Genomic DNA, 27,593 nt, shown 5'->3' with positions numbered 1-27,593 from the left:
TTTCGGGTACTTTGACGACACTTAAAAATTGTTATTCTACCCTCTTTTTTTGGAAGCTGACTTAACCTGGTTGGTGTTTAGTTTCTGGTTAGCACTAGTAGTAGACCTGTGTCTGGATGAACACTAGACGTAAGGGCGCAGTGGCGATTTCAGGACGTTGAGTGGGAGCCTCTGTCTTTCTGTGACGGGGAGCAGGCTTGAAGCTGACCTTGCCTCATCGGTTGCTGTCCCTGCAGGTCCTGCTTCTCGGAAGATGCACTATTACAGATACTCGAACGCCGAGGTCAGCTGCTGGTACAAGTACCTGCTCTTCAGCTACAATATCGTCTTTTGGGTAAGTCCAGCGATGTGGCCACCGTCCCCTGTGTGATTGGAACCTCCATCACCAAGTCCTGATTCTCTACGTACTCCTGATGACCCGACTCCAGAGAGGTCCCGGAAAGAGGTGGTGGGCATGTTCCCTGGTCCTTGTCCTCATAGAACCAGCCCAGCAGTATTGTCATGGGTGGGCTCAGGTGATTGAAAGCCAGGCTGGGTGGTTCAGGAAGCCTGTGGTCACTGCCTCGGTGTAATGGTGCTGTCTTCTCTATTGCAGCAATGCATTGGTAAGATGTGGACAGCCAGGCACCTTGTAGGCTGGGCTCTCTTCTGTGTCCTGGGAGGGGATAGTCAGTGCACAGCTGTAATGAGAGGCTGTAATGAGGCCATAAAGCCCTGCACTTCCGGAAACTGTGGTTTACTAAGAGCAGCATTAGTTCACTGAGCATCAGAGGGCAGGCCAGCTCCTTGCTGCTGTAATGTGTTTAACAGAATGTGCTGAGCCTAGGGTCAGAAAGTGAGCTGAGGGCTGAGCGTCAGTGAGCAGGCTGCGCTGTGCGGTTTGAGGGGGGAAGAACCAGTCAGAATGGTACTCACAAAGGCTGTCTGGCCGGCTCCCGGAGGCAGAAGCGAGGTCACATGTACAGAGGACGACAGGCAGTCAAGAAACGAGCTGAGTGAGGAGGGCAGCACAGACAGGGACATGGGTACTGAGCAGTGCGGACGGTCACACAGGTCACTGTGGGCATTAAGGTCACTTCTCACCTCTCCTCCGCGCAGTAGGGCCTTTCCATTGTAGGCATGAGCTCTGCCACGAAAGCTAGCTGCAGTTTTTATTGTGATAAATGTCTTATTTTCAGGTAGCCTCCTGGAATTTTTATTTTCAGATAGTTTTAGGTGCTGTCCTAGCTAGTTTAAGGTTTGACACAAGCAAGAGTCATTTGGGAAGAGGAACTCTCAATTGAGAAATGCCTCCATGAGGTTTGCCTACAGGCATATCTATAGCGGTTGGTGTGGAAGGCCCAGCCCACTATGGGGGGGGCCACCCCTGGCTGGTGGACCTGGGTGCTGAAAGAAAGCAGATGGTGTAAGCCATGGGGAGCAAGTCAGTAAGCAACATCCCTCTATGGCCTCTGCATCAGCTCCTGCCCCCAGGGTCCTACCCCACTTGAATTGCTGCTCTGACTTCCCACGGTGATAAACAGTAGTCTGTGAGGTAAATACATTTTTTTCCTTCCCATGTTACTTTTGGTGTTTGTAACAGCAATAGAAACTCTCATTAAGTCAGTTGCCCAGGATGACTTTGATCTTAGGACCTCCGTCTCAGTCTTCTGAGCAGCCAGCATTATGAGTATGTGTTACCACACTGCCTTTCTGTTTCTTTAACTCTCAGGAGTTTTTATGTGTGTGCTGTGTGGTGTGATCTAGCTTCAGAGTGGCGGCAGAATGAGGGGAAGGCCAGTTGAGCCATATTCTGAGACGGAACATCATTGGGATGTATGGATAGCGAGTTTTTCCCCAGCTGGCCTTAGGAGGGTGTACCCTGGAGATGCATTTTAGGAAGGTATGGGCAGGGAGAGAGAGAGAGAGAGAGAGAGAGAGAGAGAGAGAGAGAGAGAGAGAGAGAGAGAGAGAGAGAGAGAGAGAGAATGAATGAATGAATGAATATGAATCAAAATGGGTGCATACCCTCTTGGACCGTGACCTTGGTTGTTGTTGGAGATAGGACGGGATGGGCTACACTGAGGAGGTTGGTCAAGGAACCAACAGAAAGGGAAAAAGTAAAATTCTGACTAACAATATGTCTTACAAGTACTCTGGCCTCAAAAGCAGGAAAACTGGGCAGGTGCTGGCGCTGGCCAGGGGTTGGGGAGCTGCACTGCCTGTGTTTTGCCATCAGGGCTGGGCAGGGCAAGGCAGACCCTGGCACTGTGGGAAGGTGAGGGGAAGTGATGATGACAGAAGCTTTTATGTCAGCGCACAGTGGTCCCTGGGGCCATGGAGGCCGGAGGGCAGAGCAGGTGGTACGTCTCTTGTTCCTATTGTGCCGTTTACTGTTTCAGAGCTGGAGAACCGAGCAGTTTACTAAGACCCAGCTGCATCCCTCTGCTGCCCCTCTCCTCTGCCCCATCTTCCCCTTTCTCTGCTTCTGTAGAAGATAGAAACTCAGGGCTCAAGCATGCTCTGCTACTAAACCATCCACCCACCCCCCACTTCCGACATTTTCTCTGTCCCGCCCCCCCTCCCTTCCTTCCTCCCTCCCTCCCACCCTCTCTCCTTCCCTCCTCCCCATCCCTCCCTCCCCCCCTTTCTTTTTTTAGTTAGAATTTCCCGTGTATTATTGGCTGTTTTGGAACTCACTCTGTAGACCAGGCTGTCCTTGAGCTCAGAGATCCACCTGCTTCCGACTTCTGAGTGCTGGGATTAAAGGTGCATGCACAGCACCAGGCCTGGCTACTTCCTGCTTTTCAATCTCAACTTTGTGGTGTCACATCTCTGTGTGATTCTCTGTCCTAGAGAAAGAGGGTGGAGTGCAGTGATGTCACCCCAGACTTTCCTGTGCTCAGCCTTCAGCCTCGTCTTAGTCCCTGACGTGGGCATCGCTGGCATCAGTGTTCATGTTCACTTTCCAGCCCTGTGACAAATGCCAGAGATAGTTAACTTATAAGAGAGGGGCTAAGAGGTTCCGTGATCACCTGGACTGTTGGCTTTAGGGGCTGGTGGTAGTGTCAGCTGTGACGTGTGTGACTTCAAAGTGTTGTCTTCATGGCCAGGAAGCAGAGGAGGTGAGGAGTGGGCTAGGATGTCGTCACAGTCCCCTCCTTGGGCATGCAGCCAGATATCTGCAAACTGTAGCAATGTGTTCTTAGCCACAGAGACCTGTACTCCACTCTTGCCGCCCACCGATGGCGGGGCTCCTCAGGCTTGCATTTTGCTCCCTGTCTGGAGAGCATTGCTTCCTGTTTCCTCAGGCAAGGGCCCCTTGCCTGCTTGACTTAGATTGACACATCGTCGCAGGCAGCGCAGTGTCCTCATTGTCATGGCCAAGTCCCTGGTCACCTCTTCCTTCAGAGGTTCTTTATAACAGATCCTTGGTTCTTAGGGACCAGGTCTTACTTGGTTACTTACACACCGGCAGCACAAAATCCAAACAGTACATTGAGTCCAGACCTGGACCGAAGTTTGTAGTAGTATTTTAGGGTTTTGCAGACTTGGCAGTTAGTGCCTGTAGTTGAGAGTTAATCATTTTTGTTAGTGAGCACTGGGGCAGAAGAGGAGGGAACAAACAGGAACAGTTAGGAAATGCCTTCCGAGAATGGATGTGGGGGGCCAGGCCCCTTGGTGTTGGCCGCTGTCTCCACTTCCTGGCCAGAAGTTACTTTACCTGGGCAGGGTGCAGCAGTGCGGAGGGAAGCCTGAGCTTTGAGACTCATGGAGGCCTGGGAGGCTCACACACAGTGCAGTGGGGTGAGGCCAGCCTACTCAGGACACCTGGATACGGTCCACCCTCTCCCATGAACCCAGGGACCTTGAAAAGCCTGGAGTTACCACTGAGAAACATTAATATTGATCTCAGCTGCCTGTTGTCTCCACTGCAAGGTTTCAGAAAAAGGAGAAAACGGCATGCTAAGTCCATATGGCTTCTGAGTTTCCTTTTTTTAGATGGAGAAAATGGAGGAATGTATCAAGCCTCACGATTCCATCATCCGGCTTCAGAAATGAATTCGGCTGGTTTTGTTTCATTTTTGTTCCCCAACCTCTTTTGGATTACTTTGAATCAAAGCCTGGATGGTTTTCATACAGAGTGTTTGTGTTTGGTTTGTTTTGGGGAAGGACTGCTTAGTAGGCCAGCTCGAGTATGCAGAAGGCTGCCCGTTTCTGTGGCCAGGTTGAGGTGTAGGGACAGGCTGGCTACAGCTGAGCCACCTGCCCTTGCCCTTGCTCCCACCCCTTTTCTCTAGTGAACAGATTCCTGTAGCACTCCAGGGATGCTTGTTAGCTTTTTTCTGACTTTGAGGCTGGGCTTCCCATTTGGTAAAATGTGGATGCTGCTGTCCGTGAGTTAGGCTTCTTTTGGTTCTTTCCACAGGGATGATACGGAAAAATCACTTCAGGGAGCCTAGTGTTTTGAGATTTGAGAGCTCTAGCTTCCCCCACCCCTTTTTTACTGGTCATTTTTTGGTTAGGCTAGACCTGTTTCTAGTTCAGAGTCTTGTTCAACTCAAGGAAATGCAAATTAAAACCACACTCTAATAGTACCTCATACCCACAAAGGTGTGATGTGTTTTCTTTAAAAAAAAAAAAAAAGCAGAAGATAAACATTGGTGTATGTGTGTAGAAATATTTATCACAGCCAAAAGGTAGAAGCAACCTGTGGCCATTGTGATCAGGAGGTCAGGAAGTGTGGCATCCGAGAGCCTAAGGCACTCTAGGACAGAGGCTACAGTGTGCATGAACCTTTACGGCAGTATGCGAAGTGGAGGAAGCCAGGTATGAAATGACCAGTTAGAGTCCACGCGTAGGTTAGACACGTATGACAGCACCCAGAGGAACTAGAGTACTGAGCAGAAGACACAGAAAGTGGATTTTGGTTGCTGGGCAGTGAGGAGGTGAAGTTGGGCAGGCTCATAGTCTGTTTGTGCTGTTCTTACGGATTACTTCAGGGGTCATTTATAGCCAGAGAAGGTTATCTGGTGCAAGGTCTGTGGGTTGTAACCCCTTTGAGGGTCGAATGACTCTTTCACAGGGCCACCTAAGACCATCAGATATTTACATTATGATTCATAACAGCAAAATTTCAGTTACAAAGTAGCAACAGAAACAATATTTATGGTTGGGATTACCACAACATGAGAAACTTAACTGTATTAAAGGGTTGCAGCATTAGAAAGGTTGAGAACCACTGCTCTCGAAGCTGAGAAGTTCAAGATTGGGGAAGTCATAGCTTGGTGGAAAGCATCATGTGGGTGAGAGAATAAAAGAGGGGAAGGGAGGAAATTCAGCTTCTCCACCCTCCCCTCTCTACTGTGCTTGTCTGCATCCTTTAAACTCAGTTTTATGGCAGGTCCACTTTAGCAGTGATGAATCAATCCATTCATCCTCAGTACCTGCTCTCCTGTAGAGCCCCATTTTCAACACTGTCACAAATGGGGACAAGGTCTCTAACACATGGATCTTGAGGGACACAGTCCAACCATAGCAGGGGATTGTTTAAGGGGTCTGATTTCTGTTTTGTATTATAAAAAAAAATTCCGATGGCTGATTCTGTTTTGATAGACTTAATGCCACTGAGCTGTATACTTACTTGAACATGGTTAAAATAAGTTATATCATCTGTGTGTCACAACAGTTTAAAAAGAAAGGTCTCATTTTAGCAGGCAGAGGAAGAGAAACTGCAAAGCAAGTCTTGGGGAGCTGTGGAAGACCTTGCCTTTGTTCATACACAGCCTAGTTCTGTAAAGAGGGTGCACTTCTCTGGGGTTTGCTTCCTGAGTGCTCTGGAGGGATGTTATCTGCAACTCAGGATTGCTCTCCCCCCTAAGCTCTACAAGTTCAGGCCAAGCTCTTGCCTGGATCTGTTTCAGAAGTGGATTTAAAATGAAGAAAGACTCCATCCCTGCTTAAATACACACTGCAGGGCTGTGCTGCACCACAGGGAGAACCTTCTGCTTGTCCTTCGTTTCAAAAAGCTTACAAAAAATAATAACACCCTGCCATTGAGATCCGTAGTAACTTTGAGCCGTGGCTTTCCGGCTTGTAAATTTTGAGTTAGCATCTGAGCCTGACTGCAGCCTTACTTCTGACTGAGACACTGGAACAGGAGGGAATGACTGTCTGAGCTCTGCGCATGACTTAAAGCCCTGTCCTCCAGGGTATGTGATACTGCCTATGTGTAGGGTGAGGAGAAGTTATAGTCTGGGTCAGGAAACATAAGAACAAGCGAGAGGTTATTGAGGATTTGCCAGAACAGCAAACGAGCCCCAGTCTACTTCTGGCATTCCAGGACCAGTGGCTGCCCAACTCCAGAGACAGCAAGAAGCCTGGTAGAAAGCATAGCCCCAACCCATCCCCCAGTTGAAGGAGACTTGGGAGAATTGGTCTTTCTTCCCTTACTGAGCTCTAGCAGTGATGAATGAGACCCAGGTTGTTTTCCCAGCATCCGTCCTTTGAGTTCTCCTTCCCTCTCTCCCCGTTACTAAGACAAGTAAGGTCTCCTGTAGCTGTGGGCGACCTTGCATTTCTGATGGTCCTCCTGTTTTATGTAGGACTGGGATTTGAACCCAGGCCTGCATGCGTGTTAGGCAGTCATTTTACCAACTGAGCCTGCCCTCAGCTCCCTTGCCTCCATCTTTTAAATGGTTCATGTCTACCATTTCAATAGCGACACGATGTAGCCATGGTTTCACTGCTGAGTTTTGGTACCTTTCCTTTCAAGAACTATTGAGTGAACTTTTGCAGTTGCATGAGTTCCAGAAGACGTAACGCGTCCCAGGGTCACTTGCGTTCATTCCTCTTCCATGCTGCGGCTGTCTGCCGGGACATGTGTGTAGCTTCATGTCTTTCGTGCACAACGTCCTCAGTCTGGATGGCTGCATTGTCACAGCAGCATCACTGGCGTGGGACATTTAGCGTGTTGTCACACAGTCTTGCTGTGTGTTTTGGAGACATTTGGGTTGTTTCAGCTCTTCTCTCCCAGAGAGGGTTGTAGAGAGTCGGTTTACGTAGTACAGAGTCTCACCTGTAGGAAAGGGAGGGAAGCTATTGCTGGGATGGAGTCCCAGGAGTGAGATTAAGTGGGTCAGAAGGTGTGTACATTGATTTGACCTGGATGACACACTTCACAGTCAAAATCACTTTTCCAGAAGAGCTGCCCCAGTGCACAGGAAGTGAGCTGCCTTATCTCTTGGCATAGGTAGCGGTGTGTATTGTTCTCAGTCGCAGACTTGCCAAGGCTGAGGGCAGAGGGCAGAGGGCAGAGGGCAGAGGGCAGAGGGAGGACTGCCCTAATCAGGGCTCCCCTAGAACTAAGGCGTGGTAGGAGTACTGACCTCCACATGCCTCAGCCATGTGAAGCTGAGACTACTAGGGAATTCATGGAGGAAGGTTGTCCTCGGCATGGAGGCTAGTGCCTGGTATGCAGTTGTTATATAGCCACAGGGTGTGTGCGCGCGTATGTGTGCACGCGTGTGTGCATGTGCGTGTGCATGTGTGTGCTCGTGTCCCTCTTGTGCAGTGACTCACTGGTGTGGTAACTGTCACAAAGGTCTGCCTGCTGAGTGGGAGAACTTCACTTCCATCGTGACATTTCTACTGTGTTCTTTTCTTATTTATTTCTTCAGAAATCCCTTTTAAAAATTCTGCTGAGGGTCTGGGGAGAGGGCTCAGTGAATAAATCACACTGTTGCCAAAGTGAGGACTGGAATTCAGATCCCCAGAATCCACACAAGAACCGGGCACATGCTCAGAAGGCAGGCTCCTGGGTCAAGAGGGTGGGGAAGCAGGTGAAGAAGGAAGGGGCTATCCAGGACAGCTTCTGCCCTCCGTACGTGTGCTTCTTCATGACTCCATCCATGTTAGCTAGCGTTGGTTCATCCCGGCCCTTATCTTCCTTCCTTCCTATCCCTGCCTTACCCTTCCACTACCAGTGTTCCACTTCCAGGTCATCGCATGTGTTCTCTTGCTACCACACCCCCTTCCATGCAGCCTTTTTATTCTGTCTCCAGAGCCCCTCCTGGTTTCCTGGCCTCAGTCCACAATGGTTTTTAATAATGGCTGAGCAGTCTATACTCCCACCAGCATTGTGTAAGGGCCCATTTTCCTATGTCTTTACCAGCCAGCACTTCACTTTCTCCACACTAGCCATTCTGACTGGAGCGACAGGGAGTCTCAGAGTTTTAGTTTGTACCTTCCTGTGTCTGGGGACGCTGAGCACTCAAATATATAAATATATATAATAAATATAAATATAAATATAAATATAAATATATATAAATATATATATATATGTATATATTGGGAACGCAGGCGCCCCAGCTAAAGGAGTCAGAGCTGGTGGAGTCCTGAGTTTGAGGCCAGAGTGAATTACATGGAGAATTCTGGGCCAGCCAGAGCTACCTTGTCAGACCTGTGATTGGCCTGTTTATTCATAGACCTTGGGTGCTTCTTTTTTGTTTTTGTTTTGTTTTGTTTTTGTATTTAATGTTTTTGCAATTCTATACATTATAAACCCCTTAGTCTAATGTAGCGGGCAAAGTTTTTTTTCCATTCTGTAGGGTGTTCACTTAAGTTTTGTGTGTGTGTGTGTGTGGTGTGTGTGGTGTGTGTGGTGTGTGTGGTGTGTGTGGTGTGTGTGGAGAGAGAGAGAGACAGAGAGGCAGAGGCAGAGAGAATCTTTTAAATTTCATGCAATTCTGTTTGACATTTCTTGTGCCTATTTTTTGTGCTATTAAAGTTCTATCTAGAGAATTTTCGCCTTTACCTGTATCCCTCAGTGCTCCTCAGTATTTCCCTTTCTCAGCGTGTTTTGTGCAAGAAGAGACAAATTTCACTACTACTATGGCTGTCCTGGAACTCTGTAGACCAGGCTGGCGTCAGATTCACGGAGATCTAATCTACCTGCCTCTGCCTCTGCCTCTGCCTCTGCCTCTGCCTCTGCCTCTGCCTCTGCCTCTGCCTCTGCCTCCGCCTCCGCCTCTGCCTCTGCCTCTGCCCCTGCCCCTGCCCCTGCCCATGCCCCTCTGCTCCTGCCCCTGCCCCTCTGTCCCTGCCCCAGCCCCTGCCTCCTGAGCACCCATTGCTCCTTCCCTCTTCTCACTTAGGTTTTCCTCTGAACTCCTGCAGTTTATGTGGTGTCTGTCTGTCAGTATATGTGGTATCTGTTAGTGTATGTGGTGTCTGTCAGTCAGTATATGTGGTATCTGTCAGTGTATGTGATGTCTGTCAGTCAATATATGTGGTATCTGTCAGTGTATGTGATGTCTGTCAGTCAATATATGTGGTATCTGTCAGTGTATGTGGTGTCTGTCAGTGAATGTGCTGTCTGTCAGTCAGTATATGTGGTGTCTGTCTTCAAGTCTTTGCTAATTCTGTCTTTGCTGTTGTCTCTTTGTCCCCTGTTTATTGGTTTCTGTCACCTTATTTCAGTACTTTTTTCCTGCATATTCTTCTCTAACAGTATGATGTTATAACATATTTTATTAAGGGCACACGTCATGAATTATACATGGCTGTAAGCTATTAAGAACTGCTACAACAGCTGGGCAGTGGTGACTCATACCTTCAATCCCAGCATTCAGGAGGCAGAGGCAGGCAGATCTCTTGGGTTGTGGCCAGCAAAGTCTACAGAGAGTTCCAGGACAGCCTGGGCTACACAGAGAGAAACCCGTCTTTGGAAAAAAAAAAAGTTGCTAAAATAATACAAAAACATATCAAAGGTACAGATATACAGAATTTATGTGGCTAAGCTAAAGGAAGTCCTGTCCCCCGACTCTGGTTCCAGATGGTTTTAGTGTGACAGTTTCATTCTGGGCTTGGCCGCCTAGGGCCTTCAGGTCAGACCTGGTTCTGCCTGTTTTGTGCAAATTTTTACTGGAAGGAAGCCACATCCATCATTTGACTGTCATCTCCGGCTTCTCCCATCATCCCCTGCCTGTGGAACAGTCGCTGCATTGCTCACAGAACACACAAAACGGTGTTTACCTTCTGGCCCTGGTTTAGTGACCTGGATTTCTCTCATTTCAATCAATGTGTCCTGGGATAGTGAAGGCAGAGACTGTCTTGTTGGGGTGCTACCTAGAGCCTCCTTTCAATGACTCTTCTTCCACTGCCATTCCTGGACCTCAAGTTACTGGGTTGGCTCCCACTAGCATTGTTACAGTGGAGAAGTCCTTGACCTTTTCCTGGACACTTTGCTGGGTCCCCTGCAGGGCTGCAGAGGGCACATCTGCTTCTCATTCACAGCAGCCACCCATCCGGAGGGAGGAAAAGCTGGTGTGTGATAGCTTTGTGACCCTGGGCATGGTGCCTCCTGCCTTGGGCCCCATTTCCCCTCTAATGAGGAAGCTGAGGAAGCCGGCCCTAGCCTGCCCTCTGGTTCTCAGACCTTTTAAACTTCCTTTAAGAGGTGGTTCTTTTCAGAGACTTAAAATGGGGTGTTTATTAGTACTGATTGTGCATGTGTGTGTGTTTACTCCATGCTGTGCATGTCGAGATCAGAGTATAACTTTACTGCTCTGAGGGTCTCCTATTTCCTAGTGGGCAGGTCTGCAAACCCCAATAGGTATACTGTGATTCAGCACTCAAACTTCTGGGTAGAATTTCAAGGTCAACATGGGTTTAGGACAGCATTCTCAGCCTGTGGGTCACAACCTCTTTGGGGTTGGACAACTCTTTCAGGGGGGGATCGCCTAAGACCGTCACAAAACACAGTTATGATTTATAACAGTAGCAAAAGTATACTTATGAAGTAGCGAAGATAATTTTATGGTTGGAGGTCACCACAACATGGGAGCTATATTAAAGGGTTATAGCATCAGGAAGGCTGAGAACCTCTGGTTTAGGGTCTGTGCCTCCTGGGGGCCGATCTGACTGAGGTTTAACTGAATCATTAGCATTTGAAGGAGTCTCTGGTATTCTGTGCACTCACACACCTTGAGATTTTCTGTTCTGGCGTGTGCCAGGACCATGGTTCTGCATCCTGCCTGGCAGAACTTAGGTCGTATGCACAGCCAGTTAGAGGCCCTTGATTGTCAGATGGCGGATGGATGACTGCTCAATGACTTGATACATGTGAAGAACAGACTTGGTGTAGTAGAATTTCTTCTGGCCCTTGCTCTCTCCCGCTTTCTGTTCCTATCCTTCCTGGCTTCTCTTCCTGAACTCCATATCTCTGTTTTCTCCAGGGGCAGAAGCTGAGCCTCTAGAACAGGGACTTTTCCTTAGGACACTAGTCTGTTTGGGACCTGGGTAAGGCGGTAATACTCACTTTCTCCATGTTGGAATACCTGACAAGCATCTTTCATGGCGGCAAGAGCATTAGGTGGCTGGTCTTAGTCAGGAAGCAGAGATGAACGCTGATATTCCACCCATTTCACTTTCTTCTTCATTTGGTCTAGGACCTCGGTCTGAAGAGTGGTGGTTTTACTTCAGTTAAACCTCCAGTTGATTCTAGATCATGCAAGTTGGAGGTTAACATTAATATTACTGGGGTCATATAAAATCGCAGCAGGGGCAGGTGTTTGAGGAGTCAGCCCAGTGGCCCTTCAGGCCTCAGCTCTGCCTGTACCCAGGAGAGCAGGGCTCCCTCTGTGGGAGCAAGTCCCGTTAATCTTTCACCAGCCCTTTCAACCCGTTAGAAGGGCCGGCCATCTCTGTTGTATGGAGGAAGGCCGTCTCTGTTGTATGGAGGAAGGCTGGGCACTTGCACGACGTCACTTGATAGAATGTTCAGGGTGAGCGCTGGGCCCTGGGATGCTGACCTGTGCTTTGTATTTAACACTGTTCAGGACTGCTTGGTGCTTCAGTGAGTTCCTTTATCTCTGAGATAGCTGTAAGGAGGCCCTGATCACCAGCCCGAGTTAGTGAAGAGATTGACTGAGAACCAGAGGTCAGCAGTGCAAAGCCTCAAAATGTTGCCTGGCTACTGATGGAAAGACAAGATGTCTGGAGCCTATAGGAGTTGCCTACACACTTAGCCTTAATGCAAGGGGGCGAGGCCGTGGAGTCCTGGGTGACTGCTCCTGGCCTGCTGGACATCTGAACTTTCTCTTCCTCCTCTCCAACAGGGGAGGAGGGGCCTTTGAGATTTGAGCCTCCTTGGGTAAAATGCAGGAGGATTCTTGTGGCGCCCAGGTAAGGCAAGCCGGTGCCAGCTTAGGAAGCACCACTAGGCCCTCTTGAAGGTGTCCTATTCTTGATTGTCGACTTGACTACGTCTAAATAAACTAAAACCCAAACCGTTGGGTACACCAGTGAGGGATTTTTTTTTTTTTCTTAATTAAATCATTTCAGGTGGAAAGAACCACTTTTAACATGGATCTTTAGAGGTAGGAAGGTACACCTTTAATCTGGGCCACACGTTCTGCTGACCGTCTGTATAAGGACCTGGAAGAAAGAAGCTTTTGCTCTTTGCCTGCCTGCCTGCCTGCCTGCTTTGGCTGGCCTGTCCGTCGCCTCCCTGCCTGGCATTAGAGCCAGAGTCTTTGGGATTCCAACATACACTGAAGCAGTGGAAACACCCAGCCATGTGGACTGAGCAGCCACTGGACTCATGGGCCTTTGGGCGGCAGCTGTTGGCAGACTAGCTGTACCACAGCCTGTAGGGCACTCTGGTAAATTCCCTTTATACATACACACTCTTCCAGTCTATCGGTCTTGTCTCTCCAGACGCTGACAATACAGAGGGGTTGTTATATTGTTGTTGTGTGTTTGGGGTTCTGTTAATTAGTTAGATCAATTAACTCTAAGGAAGGTAGCCCAGAGATTTTCACTTAATAAACCTAAGTCCTGGAACTCCTTGGATTTTACTGGGAGCTTCTTTAACCCATGGTTAAAGTGGGACCTCTTTCTCCTGTAATTGCTCTTGAATCTCTACAAAGACTCCCAGAGATCTCCTTCTGCTCTGGTTAGAACATAGACTCTTAGAACGCACCTTCTTAACACTTGGCTGTGTAAGTTAGTTGTTGGAGAATGGTGCAGCCTAGAAACTCCTCTGTGGAACCCTTCTTCACTGGGACTTCTGTAGGTGCTCTCTAGGGTATGTGACTCAGAATGCTGCTTGCTCTTCTGTCCCAGCACCTTGTGGGTAGTGAGATAGCTTGTTGTCAGTAGAGCTACCAAGATGGGGTTCGTAAGTCTGTCACCAGCCAGCTCTGTAACCTTGGACAAATGTTTCTACATTTGTTCTGCAACTGTGGGACTTCTGGGGAGGAAGAGACAGGTTCAACACTCACTCTGGAGCTGTTATGTGCGTCCAAAGGCGGGTTACTTCCCTTATCTGGTCCTTTCTCAGGGTCCTTGACTATAATTGGTGTCCAGAGTTCCTGTCTTAGGCAATATTCACTGACTTATGATCTGACTCGTGGCTGTAAAGTTCTTATCTTCCTGGTATAAGTTAACTTCACTTATTCCTTTAAGACAGTGAGCGAAGATAATGTCCTTATTCTTAGTCAGTGTAAGAGAAAACATTGTTGCATGGCTGTCACTGATTCAGCAAGGAATCTCCTATAGGTCTAGAAGGGTGTGTGTGTGTGTGTGTGTGTGTGTGTGTGTGTGTGTGTGTGTGATGTGTGTATGTGTGTTGTGTGTGTATGTGATTGTGTGCTAGTGTGTGTGATTGTGCATGATGTGTGTGTATGTGTGTGCATGTATATTGTGTGTATATGTGATTGTGTGTGTGATTGATTGTGTATGATGTGTGTGTATGTATATTGTGTGTGTATGTGATTGTGTGTGTGTGATGTGTGTGTATGTATCTTGTATGTGTGTATGTGATTGTGTGTGTGTGCGATTGTGTGTATGTGTGATGTGTGTATGTATGTTGTGTGTGATGGTGTGTGTGTACGTGATTGTGTGCGTGTGTGTGATTGATTGTGTATGATGTGTGTATGCATATTTGTGTGTATGTGATTGTGTGTGTGTGATGTGTGTGTATGTGATTGTGTGTGTGTGTGTGTGTGATGTGTGTTTGTATGTATGTGATTGTGTGTGAGTGCGCACGCGCACGCGTGTCTTACATGAATGGAAGCCTGCCTACATTCGCATGGCTTTGTATATATGCTTTGGCAGAACAAACATCTTACTCTTCGATTACCCCAGGGAAGAATCAAAACAGCACCTGAAGGCTAGATGTAGTGGTGAACACCTTTAATTCCAGCACTCAGGAGGCTGAGAGAGGAGGATCTCTGGGTTCAAGGCCAGCCTGGTCTATATAGCAAGGTTTAGGATAGCCAGTGCTACATAGAATGTGTCACAAATGAGCAGCAAAACACCTCAGCACAGGTTCAGTATACTGCAGTGTATGTGATTGAATGTGGTGAAAAAGTAAGTGGGGCTCTGTGGGAGACAGTGGGGAGGAAAGGGGAGTTCCAGTGCCACTGCTCAAGTGTTTCAAGACAGCCTTCTTTCACCTGGGCACATGGTGCCGGAAGTGGGTGTTGTCAGGCTTGGCTTGGAATGGGCACGTCGGATGGAGGAGTGTAAGATACTTGCGGCCGTATTGCCCCAATTCTGTAAGTGTGCTTTGGTCGTGGTCGGTGGGCCCTTGCCTGGCTCTCAGGAGCTCGTGAGACCCAGAAGTATGCATGGAAAGAGAATGGGAAAAGCCCTAGGCTTCCTTCCGTTGTGGGATTCTCTTATGGGCCTACTCCCTATGGGCCATGTCCTTAGAGAACATGGCTGTAAGGTAGGCACAGTTCATTTGGCTTAGGATCAGGCCTGCAAAGAGAAGCACACCAAAGGTAGTTCTCAGTGATGGACAGGGGGACAGGATGGCGAAGGAGGACATCTGGGGGGGTGTAGATATGAAGGAGGAAAGGGCCAGGGAATGGTGTGCTGTGCTGGAGTCTTCATTTCCTCCTAGGTGTGAGCAGAAGTCACTGGAGAGTGGAGGAGTGGAGTGTTCAGTAACCAGCACCTCTATCTGAATTCACCCAACCAGGACAGAAGTCACTCTAAAAACTGTGTGTTCTGAACAGAAGACCTTCCCCCACCATCCCCTAAGCAGTACAAAGAACAGCTTTTTACACAGTCTTTACAGTCTATTTGGTGTTGTGAGTGGTGCAGAGCTGAGGGAGGGTGTGTGTACATTACTCGCAGGACTTTGAGAATCTGGGAAATTTGGTATACACTGGGGGCTTTAAGGCCAGCCCTTTGGATGTCACTTGACAGAAGATTTTAAGGGATGCTTCCAGTTTGTTGGAGGCCTGGGAAGAGGTGCATTATGGGCAGAGGGGAGCTGAGAATCAGAAAGAAAACTGGTCATGTACACTTTCATGGTTGAAAGGTAAAGCCAGCAGCGTCCCAGTTGGCGAATGTGAAGCCTCTTTCCCTCCTGTGGGTTTCCTCAGTGGCTAGCGACAGATGGTAGTGATGTGTCATGAGGGAAAAGAAGCTGGGGAGGAGTAAGCTGGGTCCCTGGAGACCGTGAGGAGACGGTGGCGTGAGGCAGGGGAGAGAGAGCTACAAGGTTGCTAATCATGGGTGCGGATAGGTGTCATTCCTGGGTCCCCTGACTGCTCGAAGGGGTTTTGCACTGTTAGGCTTACCATCATTTAGTGGAGTCTGCAAGGGAAGGGCAAGCAGCCCTTGTCAGGCAAGGGAGGAAGACAAGCTGACCAAGCTGTGTGTGCTTGGTGTCTCTGAACCTGATTGAAGGGAGAGGAATGACCAAGAGTGACCTCACTTCTGAGGTAGTCAGATGAGAAAAGGCCTCCAACCCCGGACCTTAGGGTGGCCTGTGGTGTTTCTTGCCATCCATTGAGAAGCTGATGGGAAGCCGAGGAAGTAAAGTACGGCATCTGGGAGAACCGAGACCTTTCCTAACGTCCGGAGAAACTAGTGTGGGGTGCGGTGGTTCCGGGAACTTGTCCACCAAGCTCAGGATATTCAAACAAACAGATAAACAACAACAACAACCACAGCAGCAGCAGCAGCAGCAACAAAACAGGCTGCTCCATTTGCAGGGCATCTGGGGAACAGCTTCTCTGCCTTAGGGCTGTGTGGTCCTTTGGATGGGTCCTGTTCTCTTGGCTGTAGTGGGTGCCTATAGCAGGGGAGGTTGGGGTGATACAGTGTTGCTCTTCTGCTTAGTGCGGCTTCCCAGTGTTTCCTGAGCACTTATGTGTCTCATGTTATGTGTAAGTGTGATGAGGAGGCCACACTGTGGCTAATGAATGACCAAGTGGCTACTTGTGTGTTTGGAGTCTGAGTCCAAGGCTGTGGGGATGAGAGGTGGGAACAGGTAGCCTTGCGCTCTCCCCATAGCCTTGCCTTGCAGCTGGCCTGACCCTTGTAGATGCTCTGCTGGGCCAGCGGCCGCTGCTAACCTCTGCCAGTCGTTAGAGGTGCAGTGTCCTGACACTGACAAAACACGCTGAAGTGGGTTCAGGGTGAGAGTTGGGTAGGAAGGAAGGAAGCAGCCTCTGTCAGTATAAGGCAGTCTCCTGCGGCAGTCTCTAGGACTGACGTAGGGATCTCTACCTCAGCTCTCTGGGCATTTGAGCATCTGGGGTAGAAATCAGCTGTCAGCCATTCCTGGGGAGGTAGGTGCTGGTTATCTGCAATCTCCATGTCCCTTGGCATAGAGAGCTTCTGCCGTTTGTAGGATTCTGTTGCCACCTCGGACAGAAGACAGGAGCACCCAGCTAGAATGTAGACTGTTTCAGTGCTGGTTTCTGACCTTACTTTTCTCTTCTGTCCTCCCTCCCCCACCTCCCCTCAGTTGGCTGGAGTTGTTTTCCTTGGAGTCGGGCTGTGGGCATGGAGCGAAAAGGTAGGTGGAACCCTGACCAGGCCCATTATCAGGCGGTCCAACCCAGAGCCATTGGACTTGAATTGTCCCCTCCTCTAGCCTGTTCATAGTCACTAACTGCAGAGAAAGGTTCATGGCATTAACCCACAGACAGACTCTGCCTCTGAGGCGTGTGTGGCTGGAGGTCATTGGGCCAGTCCTAGAAGAGTTGGGTTGCAGGTTATGAGCTCTGTGAGTGTGGATGTGTTCCCATCCTGTTCCCAGAAGCCCTGAGTAACCCCAGGCCTTGTCACTTGTGCCCAGGGCAAGCCTGGGGCAGTCTCCCAAATCCATTCCACACCTCTGGGAGCAGGTGAGCAGATCCCTGAGCAGGGTCTTGTTTACTGCTGACTGAAGTGCTTGTGCTGGCCTACAGAAAAAGGGAGTAGAGCCTGGTTTTGTGCCCCATGTGTCAGTGTGTCAGGGAGGGCATCCCAGACTCTTGTTGTGCAGGTAGATAAAGGAGCAGTTGGTACTCTAAGGGTCAGAGCTCCAGACACAAGGTAGAGTAAGGTGCTGACCTTGCCCCATGGTAGATTAATGCTTAGGTGCTGAGAGCTGGAATTCTTACAGGAAGGAAGAGCGGAGAACCTAGAAGCTGAAGCACCCTGTTTCTGTGGCGGAACCTGCCACTGCTTCCAGAAAAAGGAAGCAGCACACTTTGGTCTATGAACTTTTGTGTGAGCTCTTAGGAACAGAGGTCTGCTCTTGAGCCTGTGCACCTTTCCTGGAAGCCTGTGTGCACTGTCAGTGATGGCAAAAGTTGTCTGTACGATGTCTGTCCCAGTGACCTGGAAACGTCCGTGCACAACAGCGCCACCGTGTGACTGTATTTGGGACTGCAGCAGACTTGACCTGTATGAGCCCTGAATCCTGGAGCCCTTTAGCCTGACTGACAGCTCTTTTCTTTTTTCTTTGAGTATCACAGAATCTGTCAGTCCCTGTAGTTGCCATTAGTCACATATAACTATATGTATTTTTAAAATTTTACTTTTTTTTTGGCATGGGGGTTATGTATACGCCTGAGTAGAAGTAAAAAAAAAAAAAAAAAAAAGTGCAGGAGTAGGTTTGGTGTTCTCCTTTCACCCTGTGGGTCTCAGGTTGCCAGGCAAGGTAGCAAGCGCCTTTTCCTGTCGAGCCATCTCACCGGCCCCTGACTATGTATTTTAAGAAAATGATAGGCCAATCTTCTTGCCCTGGCCTCCTTCCAGGTGTTTTTGTTACAAGTACAGCCAGTGATTCTCTTTGAATAGTGCTAATAGGATGTTGCTGTCATGGGCACGTCTATGGGCAGCACTCTGTCCTTCATCTACCCTTGCTGGGTATGTTTCCTCAAAAAATGTTCATCGTGAAGCTGCTTTTAGCCAGTTTGACCATGGCCTAGGACTCCCCTTCTCTGAGGCCCAGCCAAGGCTCCTTACAGGCCACTGAGGAATCTGGGTCTGGGCTCACAGAAGCCCCCGCCTCAGTGTGGACAGGAGCTTCATGGAGAGTGTCTAAGGGCTGTGGTGGACAAGGACAGTGTCCTCGGGACACGCCCTGGCCTGGCTCTTGATGACAGGGCTGAGCTGTGTGAAGCAGCCCCCTAGCTTCAACTGCTGGCATAACTTGCCCCCAGGGCCTTGCCTCACTCTAAGGACAGTACTACCTTTTATCCTCTGCTTCTTTCAGGGCGTGCTGTCCGACCTCACGAAGGTGACCCGGTTGCATGGAATCGACCCTGTGGTGCTGGTCTTGATGGTGGGCGTGGTGATGTTCACACTGGGATTCGCGGGCTGTGTCGGGGCCCTGCGGGAGAACATCTGCCTGCTCAAGTTTGTGAGTGGTGTTGGCACGGGAGGTGGCGGGGGTGCTGGGCTAGCGGTGCCAGCTCACATCTGTTTTCTGGCCCAGGTAACGCAAGGAAGGAACAAACATTTCCTTGAACCTGCTGTTTTGTTAAGAGGGAAGATTTGAAGGAGAAAAACCCAGAGGATGGTTCCTCACCTTAGGGGGATGGGGTTTCCTGCAGTTGCCTGCTGATTGCAGTGGCTCCACCCACCCCCTTTGCTTCTTGGCTCTCCTCAGAAGTGCTAAGGGGTTGTTTGTTTCTGTTCACCTCTGTCCTTCCTGGCTAAGGTCAGACAGTGCTGCCAGTGGCTTGAAGACATTCCCTCCTCCTGGGGTGAATCTGTGGATGTGCAGTGTGCAGTTCTTAGTTTGCTGGCAGAATCATGAATCACTAAGAGTCTAGTTTTATATTTAGATACAACTTCCTATTTAAGTGCACTCAGCTAAAAGTAAATAGCACTGGTGAAGAGAGCAGTTATTCTCTTTATGATCTATCATCCGTTAAGCTTATTAGGTCAGCCTTTCTTCATTTGGAGAGCAAAGCACACACACCTCTAGGTCTCCTCCCCTTACTAATACTGCAGTCCGTGTCCCATTTCCACATGGGCAGGCTGTGTGCTTGCTCCTGCACACTTGGGATTCTTCTCTGCTTTTCTTGGAAAGGTCTCTTCACATTTCCAAGATGTGTCAAGGCTTCATGGCTCCCAATAGAATGTCACCATGACCTGTAGCTGGCAGCCATGTTCCTAGAGAGGTCTGCATGTGGCTGATGACCCTGCTTGCCCAAGCACAGTGGGCACTGATAACATTGGTCCCTCTGGAGGGGTAATGAACTCTGCAGGGAACTTAGATGTCCACCCACAAGTGGAGTGAAAGACTAGCTGTCTAGGATGGTCGAGTGGAGGGTGGGGCAGACAGTGGATGGACATATGGACTCTACAGGAAACAACTGACCTGGCTTCTTTTTCATCAGGTGGGGGAGGGGGAGGCCCACCTCCTGGGGAAGTGATGTCCTTCCTCTTCCTCCTCCCATTGACAGAGGAGGTGAAGCGCTGCAGTAGCCGGTGCCTCTGCACACGTGGAGGTGGGCGGGGTCCTGCCTGGCTGCTGATGCTGACTCCACCTTTCTTCTTGTGTCCATGCAGTTCTGTGGGGCCATTGTGCTCATCTTCTTCCTGGAACTGGCTGTGGCTGTGTTGGCCTTTTTATTCCAAGACTGGGTGAGGGATCGTTTCCGGGAATTCTTCGAGAGCAACATCAGGTCCTATCGGGATGACATTGACCTGCAGAACCTCATTGACTCTCTTCAGAAAGCCGTAAGCTCTGTCCCGACAGGCCTCCTGCTGGAGCATGCCCTTTCCTGCCTCTGGTTAGCCTGGGATGGATGCCCTTGGCTGAGATGGAACAAGGCCTTCCCTTCGAAGAGGGTTTCTGCCATGGCAGTTCTGGCTTCCTCTCAGCATTTTAGATTAGTCAGACAACTGTCTCCCTTTCCTTCCTTTTGGGTCTAGTTTTCCCTAACCTTTCATGGTAGCCATGTTGGTAATCAAGAGTCCTCCCCAGGATCTTGGCCCTGTGGCTATAGAGAGGACACAGAGACTAGAGCTCCTCACCCTAGGACTGACTCACTGCAGAGTTATTCCTGTATCCTTCCTCTCTGGGACCTTTTCTCTTTCCTGTTTGAGAAGGACAAACTGCCTGGGGGACGCCTCCTCTGTGGAGGCATGTGACCTCTGGAACTTTCCCTCGGGAGCTGAAAAGGCAGGCTGTGTCCCTCACTCTTCCTGCCCCTTCCCCTTTCGTGCAGCTGCACCTGGAAGCTTGAATCACTGGCTGCTCTGGCCCCTGGGGTGAACCCACGCCCTGGCACGGTGGTCTGTTTGCCCGGCTTCTGAAATGTCTTTTCCGTGGAACACTTGGTTCCAAAGAGAAAATAAACCAGCAAGCACTAAAAATAACTGACCCACTATTAGTAACCAAAACTTGTTTACCCTGTTGCGTGTAGCATGGGGTCCAGAAAAATCTGTTTACATAGCAGAGACTCCTGTGTATTGTGGACTTGGGACAACTCCGGCATCCTAGCAACCTTGCCACACCTTTTCTGTCCAGATTTTTCTTTTGTGTTCAAATGACCTTGGCCTGCCAGTCTCAGACTGTGCCCTGCTCTTTCCTAAGGGAAGTCTTCTCTGTTACCCGTCTGGCCCAGTCTGTTTTGAGACAGGTGAGACAGGATCTTACTATGTAGCCCAGGCTGCCCTCAAGCTTGCTAGCCTCAACCTGATTATTGGAGTTGGAGGAGCGTTTCTAACACTCAAGAGGCACCCGCTAAGTTCTAGGCTTGTGATACACCTTCAGGTGGTTATTAACTCACTAAAGCCTCCTGCACAGAGGAGGAGTGGGGTGGAGAAGACTGGATTTCCACCGGAAGCTTGGGAGTGAGGAGGCAGAGGTTCCTTCGGGCCTTGGTTTTGGTGGCGAGATCTACCGAGGGTGGGGAGATTCCATCTCCGTGATGCTGGGTGTGCTGGGTGCTGCAGACATCTAGGCTGATAAGGGCTTTTGTCAGCTACACTGTGGAATGGGGTGTGGCGGGTGGGGCTCTTAGTCAAGTCGGCAGTTAATGAGTGGTTAAAGAGTTGCTGCTGCTGTCGCCTTAGTTGTAATTCACCCTGTTGTAAATGCTCAGCGGTAACCAGGGCCAGCAGGGACGGCCATTTATCCTGGAGAAAGGCCTGTTACTCAGGCAGTGTTCTCTGGGTTAGGAGGGGGTATATCACAGGGCCTTTAATGGAGAAGGGGTGTAGCTTGCAGGGCTCTGAGAAGGTGTGACTAGAATGTCCCATGCTAAGCTGGACTAGCCAGACTTGGTTCCATAGGGGAGTCAGGGTGACTGCAGTTTCCTTCTTAAAGCATTACCTGTTGTTGGTGTCATTCAGTATCTGTGAGAGCCTTGGTGTCTGTCTAGTAAAGGGGAACCTCGTATTGACTCAGTGACCCTGGCCCCCTCATGTGTTCTTGGCGACATTTATGATTTCAGAATCAGTGCTGTGGGGCTTACGGCCCTGAAGACTGGGACCTCAATGTCTACTTCAACTGCAGTGGTGCCAGCTACAGCCGAGAGAAATGTGGGGTGCCCTTCTCCTGCTGTGTGCCGGACCCTGCAGTGAGTATCCGTCCCTTCTGCAGCCCAGCAGCTCGTGCCACTGCCGGGGCCTTCCAGGCTGCTGCTCGCCGACACACTGACGGGGTGTGCTGCATTCCCTTGGCTCCCTCCACTCCATGCTGGGTCCTTGCAACTCTGAAACCCTGTGCAAGCATTCTGGGACCCTTCTCTGTGGTGCCCCATGTCCCTGGGCTAGATAAAGGAGGAGAGATTATCCTTCCTTAGGTGGTTCTGCCTCACCACAAAGGTGGTGTCCTCTGGTCCTGCCCCTTTACGTTCTCTGCACAATGTTCTCAGTGCCCAGAAGCTCAGGAAGTGAGGCTGCACATCACATATCTGTGTGTGTGTGTGTGTGTGTGTGTGTGTGTGTGTGTCTGTCTGTCTGTCTGTCTGTCTGTCTGTCTGTGTCCTCATGGTTAATCATTTTCTAGCCCTTTTTTCATTTGCTTTCATTCCTAGTCTTAGGCCTAAATCCCTGGGCTTCTGGAGATTGAGCACTTTGGGTAACCTGGGAATAAAGACTATGTTTCGAGTGAGCACAGATCTGCCCCGCACAAGCTTCTGCACAGCCCTGTGGTGCTTAGTCACAGCCCCTGAGAAGCAAGTCTTCATACACTGACCTGGCTGAGTCCTTGGTCTGGGAGAGGCTGCGCAGTGGAGTTGGAGGTGTCCGGGAATGTTTGAAAAACTCCAGCGTAGCAAATGTAGTGAATGTAACGTCATTCACTAGCACAAAGGTTGGCAAACTGTGGCCCAAGGCCAAATGAGGCAAATACTTTGGGTCACTTTTTGGTGGTTGTTGTAGTCCAGTTTTGCATCACTGTAACAAACTGAGAAAGTCTCGTGGACTGAGTGGGACAGTGCACCCATACTGTGCAAGGAGTCCTAACGCTAGTCCCTAGAATTTAAGAAGCGTTAGCTGGCGTACAGTGTTGGTGCTTCCAGATCTGTGGTACCTGCTGGAGACAGCCAGGAGCACGAGGCATAGGAGGCCGCCCACTCTATGGCTAAAGAACAAAACAGAATGCCACTGTTTCCTTCCAGGACACATCCTTAGTGACCTTAGCTTCCTCGTAGGCTCCATTTCCTGAAGAGTCTACTAACTCCAATAGCAGCACCTTGGGACTAAGCCTTTGGGGATCTTCTGCATCTAACCTCAAACATGGCTGAAGGGGAAACATAACATTTTGTGATGTATGAGAATTGTTATGAAATTCAGATTCCAGTGTCCTTAGTTTTCTGGGCATGTAGCGATTCCTGATAGTTGTCCAGGTCTAGCTTATGGGCCGTTGAAGTCTGTGCTCTTGCTGGTGAAGTAGAATTGTCCTGGTTCTGCAGCCTGCATCTACAAGAGTCACTGTGAAACACCACAGACCCAGCTCACTGACTCCTGTGCTAGCCTGGAAGGGGGAGCAGCTGGCAGTTGACCTCAGGGCGTGAGCTGTGTAATTTCCGCATGTGTTTCCTGGTGCCCAGTTGTGATTTTTCTAGTGCCTTCTGTCACGGGGTTTTTGACAGGTCTTTCTGCTTTTCCTACAGCAAAAAGTCGTGAACACACAGTGTGGCTATGATGTCAGGATTCAGGTAAGAATACCAACACACAGCCTTAAAGGATTTGGGGAACTGTTTCTTAGATTTTACTTTTGTAGTCTGACCTCCTGCTTTAGCACAAGTGCAGGTTGGAGTAAAGAAACAGGAAGATTCAATTAGAAGGTACGATCCAAGCCAGAGGTGAACGGAGTCTGGGTAGACTAGTGTGCACGCGTGCACATGCAATACACGTGCAATACACACGCACCCACCCACAGGCACGCACGCACGCACGCACACGAGATTTAAAGCCGGGTCACTGTAATATCACTAAGCTTACACTGCATGAGACGTAGTGAGGAATTGGGGACAGCTGTTGTATATTGTTCTGTAGTGAGGATAAAGCTGGTGGGGTCTGACTTGCTCCAGCTTCCACATGCCAGGACTAGGGCAGGGCTCAAATTCACGCCCTCTTTCAGACCACAGTGAGTGAGGGCTTGGGTGTGAGAAGCTGGTGTGGGTGGCTGCAGTTGTGAAAGGGAGGATGTCGGGATGTAGAAGTCCCTCTTAGCCATGGACACTAGGACAGTCTGTCTTCCATCGACTTTCCTTCACAGGAGCAGGCTGTGTGTGTTGAATGTTTATCTCTCGGGAGCTGAAACCTAGTCAGTCCCCAGTGAAGGCAGAGCCGTCATGACTGAGATTACTGCCCTTATTAAAAGGCCCAAGATGGCCGAGAGAGATGGCTCAGAGGTAAAGAGCACTCGTTGCTCTTAGGACCCAGGTTTGGTTCCCAGCACATAAGCAGTGCTTCACAGCTGTCAGTAACCCCAGTTCCAGCGGAGGGACGCCACCCTCTGGTTCCTGAGGGTACTGCATACGAAGAGTGTAGGCAGAATGCTTGCACACATAAAAGAAAGAAATAAAGAAAAGGCCCCAAGAGCCTTTTCCCTCTCCTAGCATATGAGAATTCAGCAGGAAGACACTGTTTAACCAGAAGGCAGCACCAGACACTGAGTCTGCCAGTGCTTGGTGTTAGGCTTCCCCCTCCACAGTGGTGAGAAAGAAATTCTTGTCATTTTAGGCCACTGTGGTACTTTGTTGTAGCCAAACAACCTGAGTGATGCATCTGTATGAAACCTAGCTGTCCTGTTAAGAATTCCATTGCCACTTGGGGCAGCCATGTCAAAATGCAAAGACTGTCAGGCTTATGTGACACTTACTATCTCACAGGTCTGAGGCTGCTTAGGGAGGATCTGTTCCAGGCTTGTCTTCCAGGCTTGGACTTCTCCCCTCCTCACATGACTTCCTTCTGTGTATGCCCCTGTCCGAGTCTCTTCTTGTTGGACAGCAGTCAGTTGATCAGACCTCATCCTGGTAGGCTCATTTAAATGTAGCCAGCTCTGTAAGACCTGTCTTCAAACACAGTCACGACCTGAGGTTCAGAGGTGTAGAGTTTGAGCGTGGGAACGTGACAGCACAGTGCATCCCATAATACACTGAAGTGATTGATTTTCATCCCTGTGACCATGGAGGGAGATGATGGGGAAGAAACTGGGGCTGATTGCCACTTACGAGGTAGTAAGAGTGGGGTGTGTACTGGGACAGCGTCCCCACACGCTGACAGATTTCCAGGGGGTTGGCAGAGAGGGAGCTGGCCGACTGCCTCCCAGAGCCACGCTTACCAGTAGGAGACAGAACCCAAAGGGCCATTGCCCGTTCTTCTGCCACCTTCTGTGACTTAAAGTATGGATCCCCTTTCCTCTGTACTTTGAGAGACACATGATTTTTCCTCCAGGCTGCAGATGACCTCACATCTCCAGGTGTGGTGATGGGAGGGGATTTAATTTATCTTTGGAGCTGAGAGCCTTTCTTTAGTTAGAGAGGCAAGATGGCAGCTTTCCCTGGGAGGGGCCCAGACCGAATCGGAATCTGAATTGTTTCTCATGCAAGGTTTCTCCAATGGTCCTCGTTCAGCCTCCTCAGACACCCTCCACATGCTGTGCCTTGCCCTGTCCCATATTGAGCTAGCCGTCCCAGGGCAGGGCAGGGCAGGGCAGGGACTGCGGTGCTCAGGCTGAGGCTGCTGTGTGTGTCTTTGCAGCTGAAGAGCAAGTGGGATGAGTTCATCTTCACGAAGGGGTGCATCCAGGCTCTGGAGGGCTGGCTTCCTAGGAACATCTACATTGTGGCTGGTGTCTTCATTGCCATCTCCCTGCTGCAGGTGCGTCCCGGAGTTCAGGCACTGGGCTCTCAGCTCATGGTGTGCCGTAAAGGAATCTGGCTTAGGAATAGGATGTCCAAGGTCAGGTGCATGTCACGCGTGCGTGTGTGTGTGTGTGTGTGTGTGTGTGTGTGTGTGTGTGAGTGCGTGTGTGGGTGGGCGTGTACGTGTACATGAGGTAGTGAGGGTGGGATGTACACTGGGACAGGTGTCCCCACATATGCGTACACACGGGACAGCCGTGACCCTCTCTAGAGGGCCCACATCTTTATATGGTATCACCTGTGTCACGCTCAGGAGATGAGAGTCCGTGACCAAGAACTGGCCCACTTTGGGGTCCCTCCCTTTTGGTAGACGGAAGTAGCAGGAATCAGGAGGCGTCAGGAGCTCTAGAGTGGGGGGTTGACTTCCTATTAGCTGGGGCAGTTAGCCCAGAACTTCTTGTCCCTGTCCCCCGGCTGGGCTTCCAGGCTTCCCTCAGCATAGATGCTCCCCTGGCTCACTGCCTGGCCCAGGGGTGATTGGAGTGGCTGGTGCCCACAGGAAAATGTAGAAAAAGTCAAGAATCCACTTAGATCAGGGAAACTCAGTTTTCTTAGGGCCCATGTGTAAGAGGCACTGGCTGCCTTTGAGCAGCTTCTGGGACAGTGAGGACTGTGCTTACGTGGAGAATACATGGTAAGTAGCTCTACCCTGAGGTGGACTTGGTTGCAGCCACACCATATTTCTTTATTCACTCTGCCATTGTACTGTCTGACTACAGAACACTAGAGAAAAGCATGGTGGAAAGGGAAAGAAAAAATTGTGTTTGAGAAGTGAGACTGGGTTCAGTTATGAAACACAGAGCTTAAGGGGGCTGGACGAGCAAGCCACTTCCAAAGGTCACCACGCGTATGGGTGTCTGTGCTGATAGAAAAACCACGCCCTTCCCTCACGACATTCCTGTCTGCTAAGGTCTGGCTCTGTCTGTGGATATCAGGGTGATGGCTGGGTTGGGCCAACAGGGTGACTGGTTCTGAATAGTTGGTGTCATTTTACAGTTTGACCGAGACCTCAAGTCTGTGGGTCCCGCCTGGTGTGTGGCATTTTCACTCCCTGGGGGCAGACCCAGCATCTGTTCAGCCTGTGAGGCTTGTTCTGACCTCTTCCATGCTTGAGGGATGTAACAGCCTTCATTTTCCATGGCTGGCTCTTCTCTGCCACTTGCTCAAGCTTTGCTCCCACCTTGCCCTTGACCTGGTAGGGGAGGGAGGGAGTCCACGCAGGCAGGCCCCAGCAGCTCACCTCTGCTCTCCGCCCTCATTTCGAACGACTGACCTCTGGCTTTGGTTTCAGATCTTCGGCATCTTCCTGGCAAGGACCCTGATCTCAGACATTGAGGCAGTGAAGGCAGGCCATCACTTCTGAGGCGCAGGTGCAGCAGATGGAGCTGAGCCACATGGAGAGGTCAAGCCTTTCACTGTCCAGCAGCGGCAGAAGTCGACATTAGCCACCTACAACCAGACCCCAGTCTTCCGCATCAGCACGATATGGCCTCTCTGTTTCTTCTTGCTGGTGCTGAAGGCCAAGGCCCCTTCTCATCTGCTCACACTTGACATGGCACCTCTGAAGGCCCAGAGACAGAGAATGTGTTTTTATGTGGAGTAGTAACTCTGAGGACAGATGGGCTCCCATGGCCGCAGGAAAGGCTTAATGGCCCTTACAGAGCCCAAGAGCATCTGCAGGTCCCCACCTACTCAGTAAGGCTTAGGTACATGCTCAGCTATTCTCTTCTGTGGGCAGAGCATCAGTATGGGACCAGCATTGAGGACAAGGCTTCTGCCTCCCTTGGATCAAGATGGATGGAGAGGGATAAGTGGTCCAGTGGTTCCCCTCCTGTCAACAAGGCTCATGGTGGTGCAAACGTGCCAGGGGTTTGCAGAATCCTCAGCCATGTCCAAGTGAAGTATGCCTGAGCCAGCTATAACCGGTCTTGGGAAGCACATCATCACTGCCTTCCAAGTCTACACTGCTCTCCCAGG

The 27,593-nt window shown here is 50.0% G+C and overlaps 1 protein-coding gene and 1 long non-coding RNA gene across 2 annotated transcripts; one reads left to right on the top strand and one right to left on the bottom strand.

Annotated features, from left to right (window-relative positions):
* Positions 1–233: 233 nt before the first annotated feature.
* Tspan14 (tetraspanin 14) lies at positions 234–27,593 on the top strand (the record flags this gene model as incomplete). Its single annotated transcript, NM_001169127.1, is given in 8 exon segments — positions 234–334; positions 16,757–16,807; positions 18,497–18,643; positions 19,801–19,971; positions 21,693–21,818; positions 23,358–23,402; positions 25,453–25,572; positions 26,908–27,593. Coding segments are annotated over 8 exon segments (813 nt in total). The 3' UTR covers positions 26,980–27,593.
* On the bottom strand, positions 241–3,064 carry LOC148000414 (uncharacterized). The gene is made up of 2 exons (XR_015640234.1): positions 2,680–3,064; positions 241–655 (listed from the first exon to the last, which is right to left on the bottom strand). It is a non-coding gene; the product is annotated as an uncharacterized LOC148000414 (long non-coding RNA).

The sequence above is a fragment of the Rattus norvegicus genome, chromosome 16 (genome assembly GCF_021556685.1).
Source record: "Rattus norvegicus strain SHRSP/BbbUtx chromosome 16, alternate assembly SHRSP_T2T, whole genome shotgun sequence".
In the NCBI taxonomy this organism is placed as follows: Eukaryota; Metazoa; Chordata; class Mammalia; order Rodentia; family Muridae; genus Rattus; species Rattus norvegicus.
This window is presented reverse-complemented; position numbering and strand designations above follow the sequence as displayed.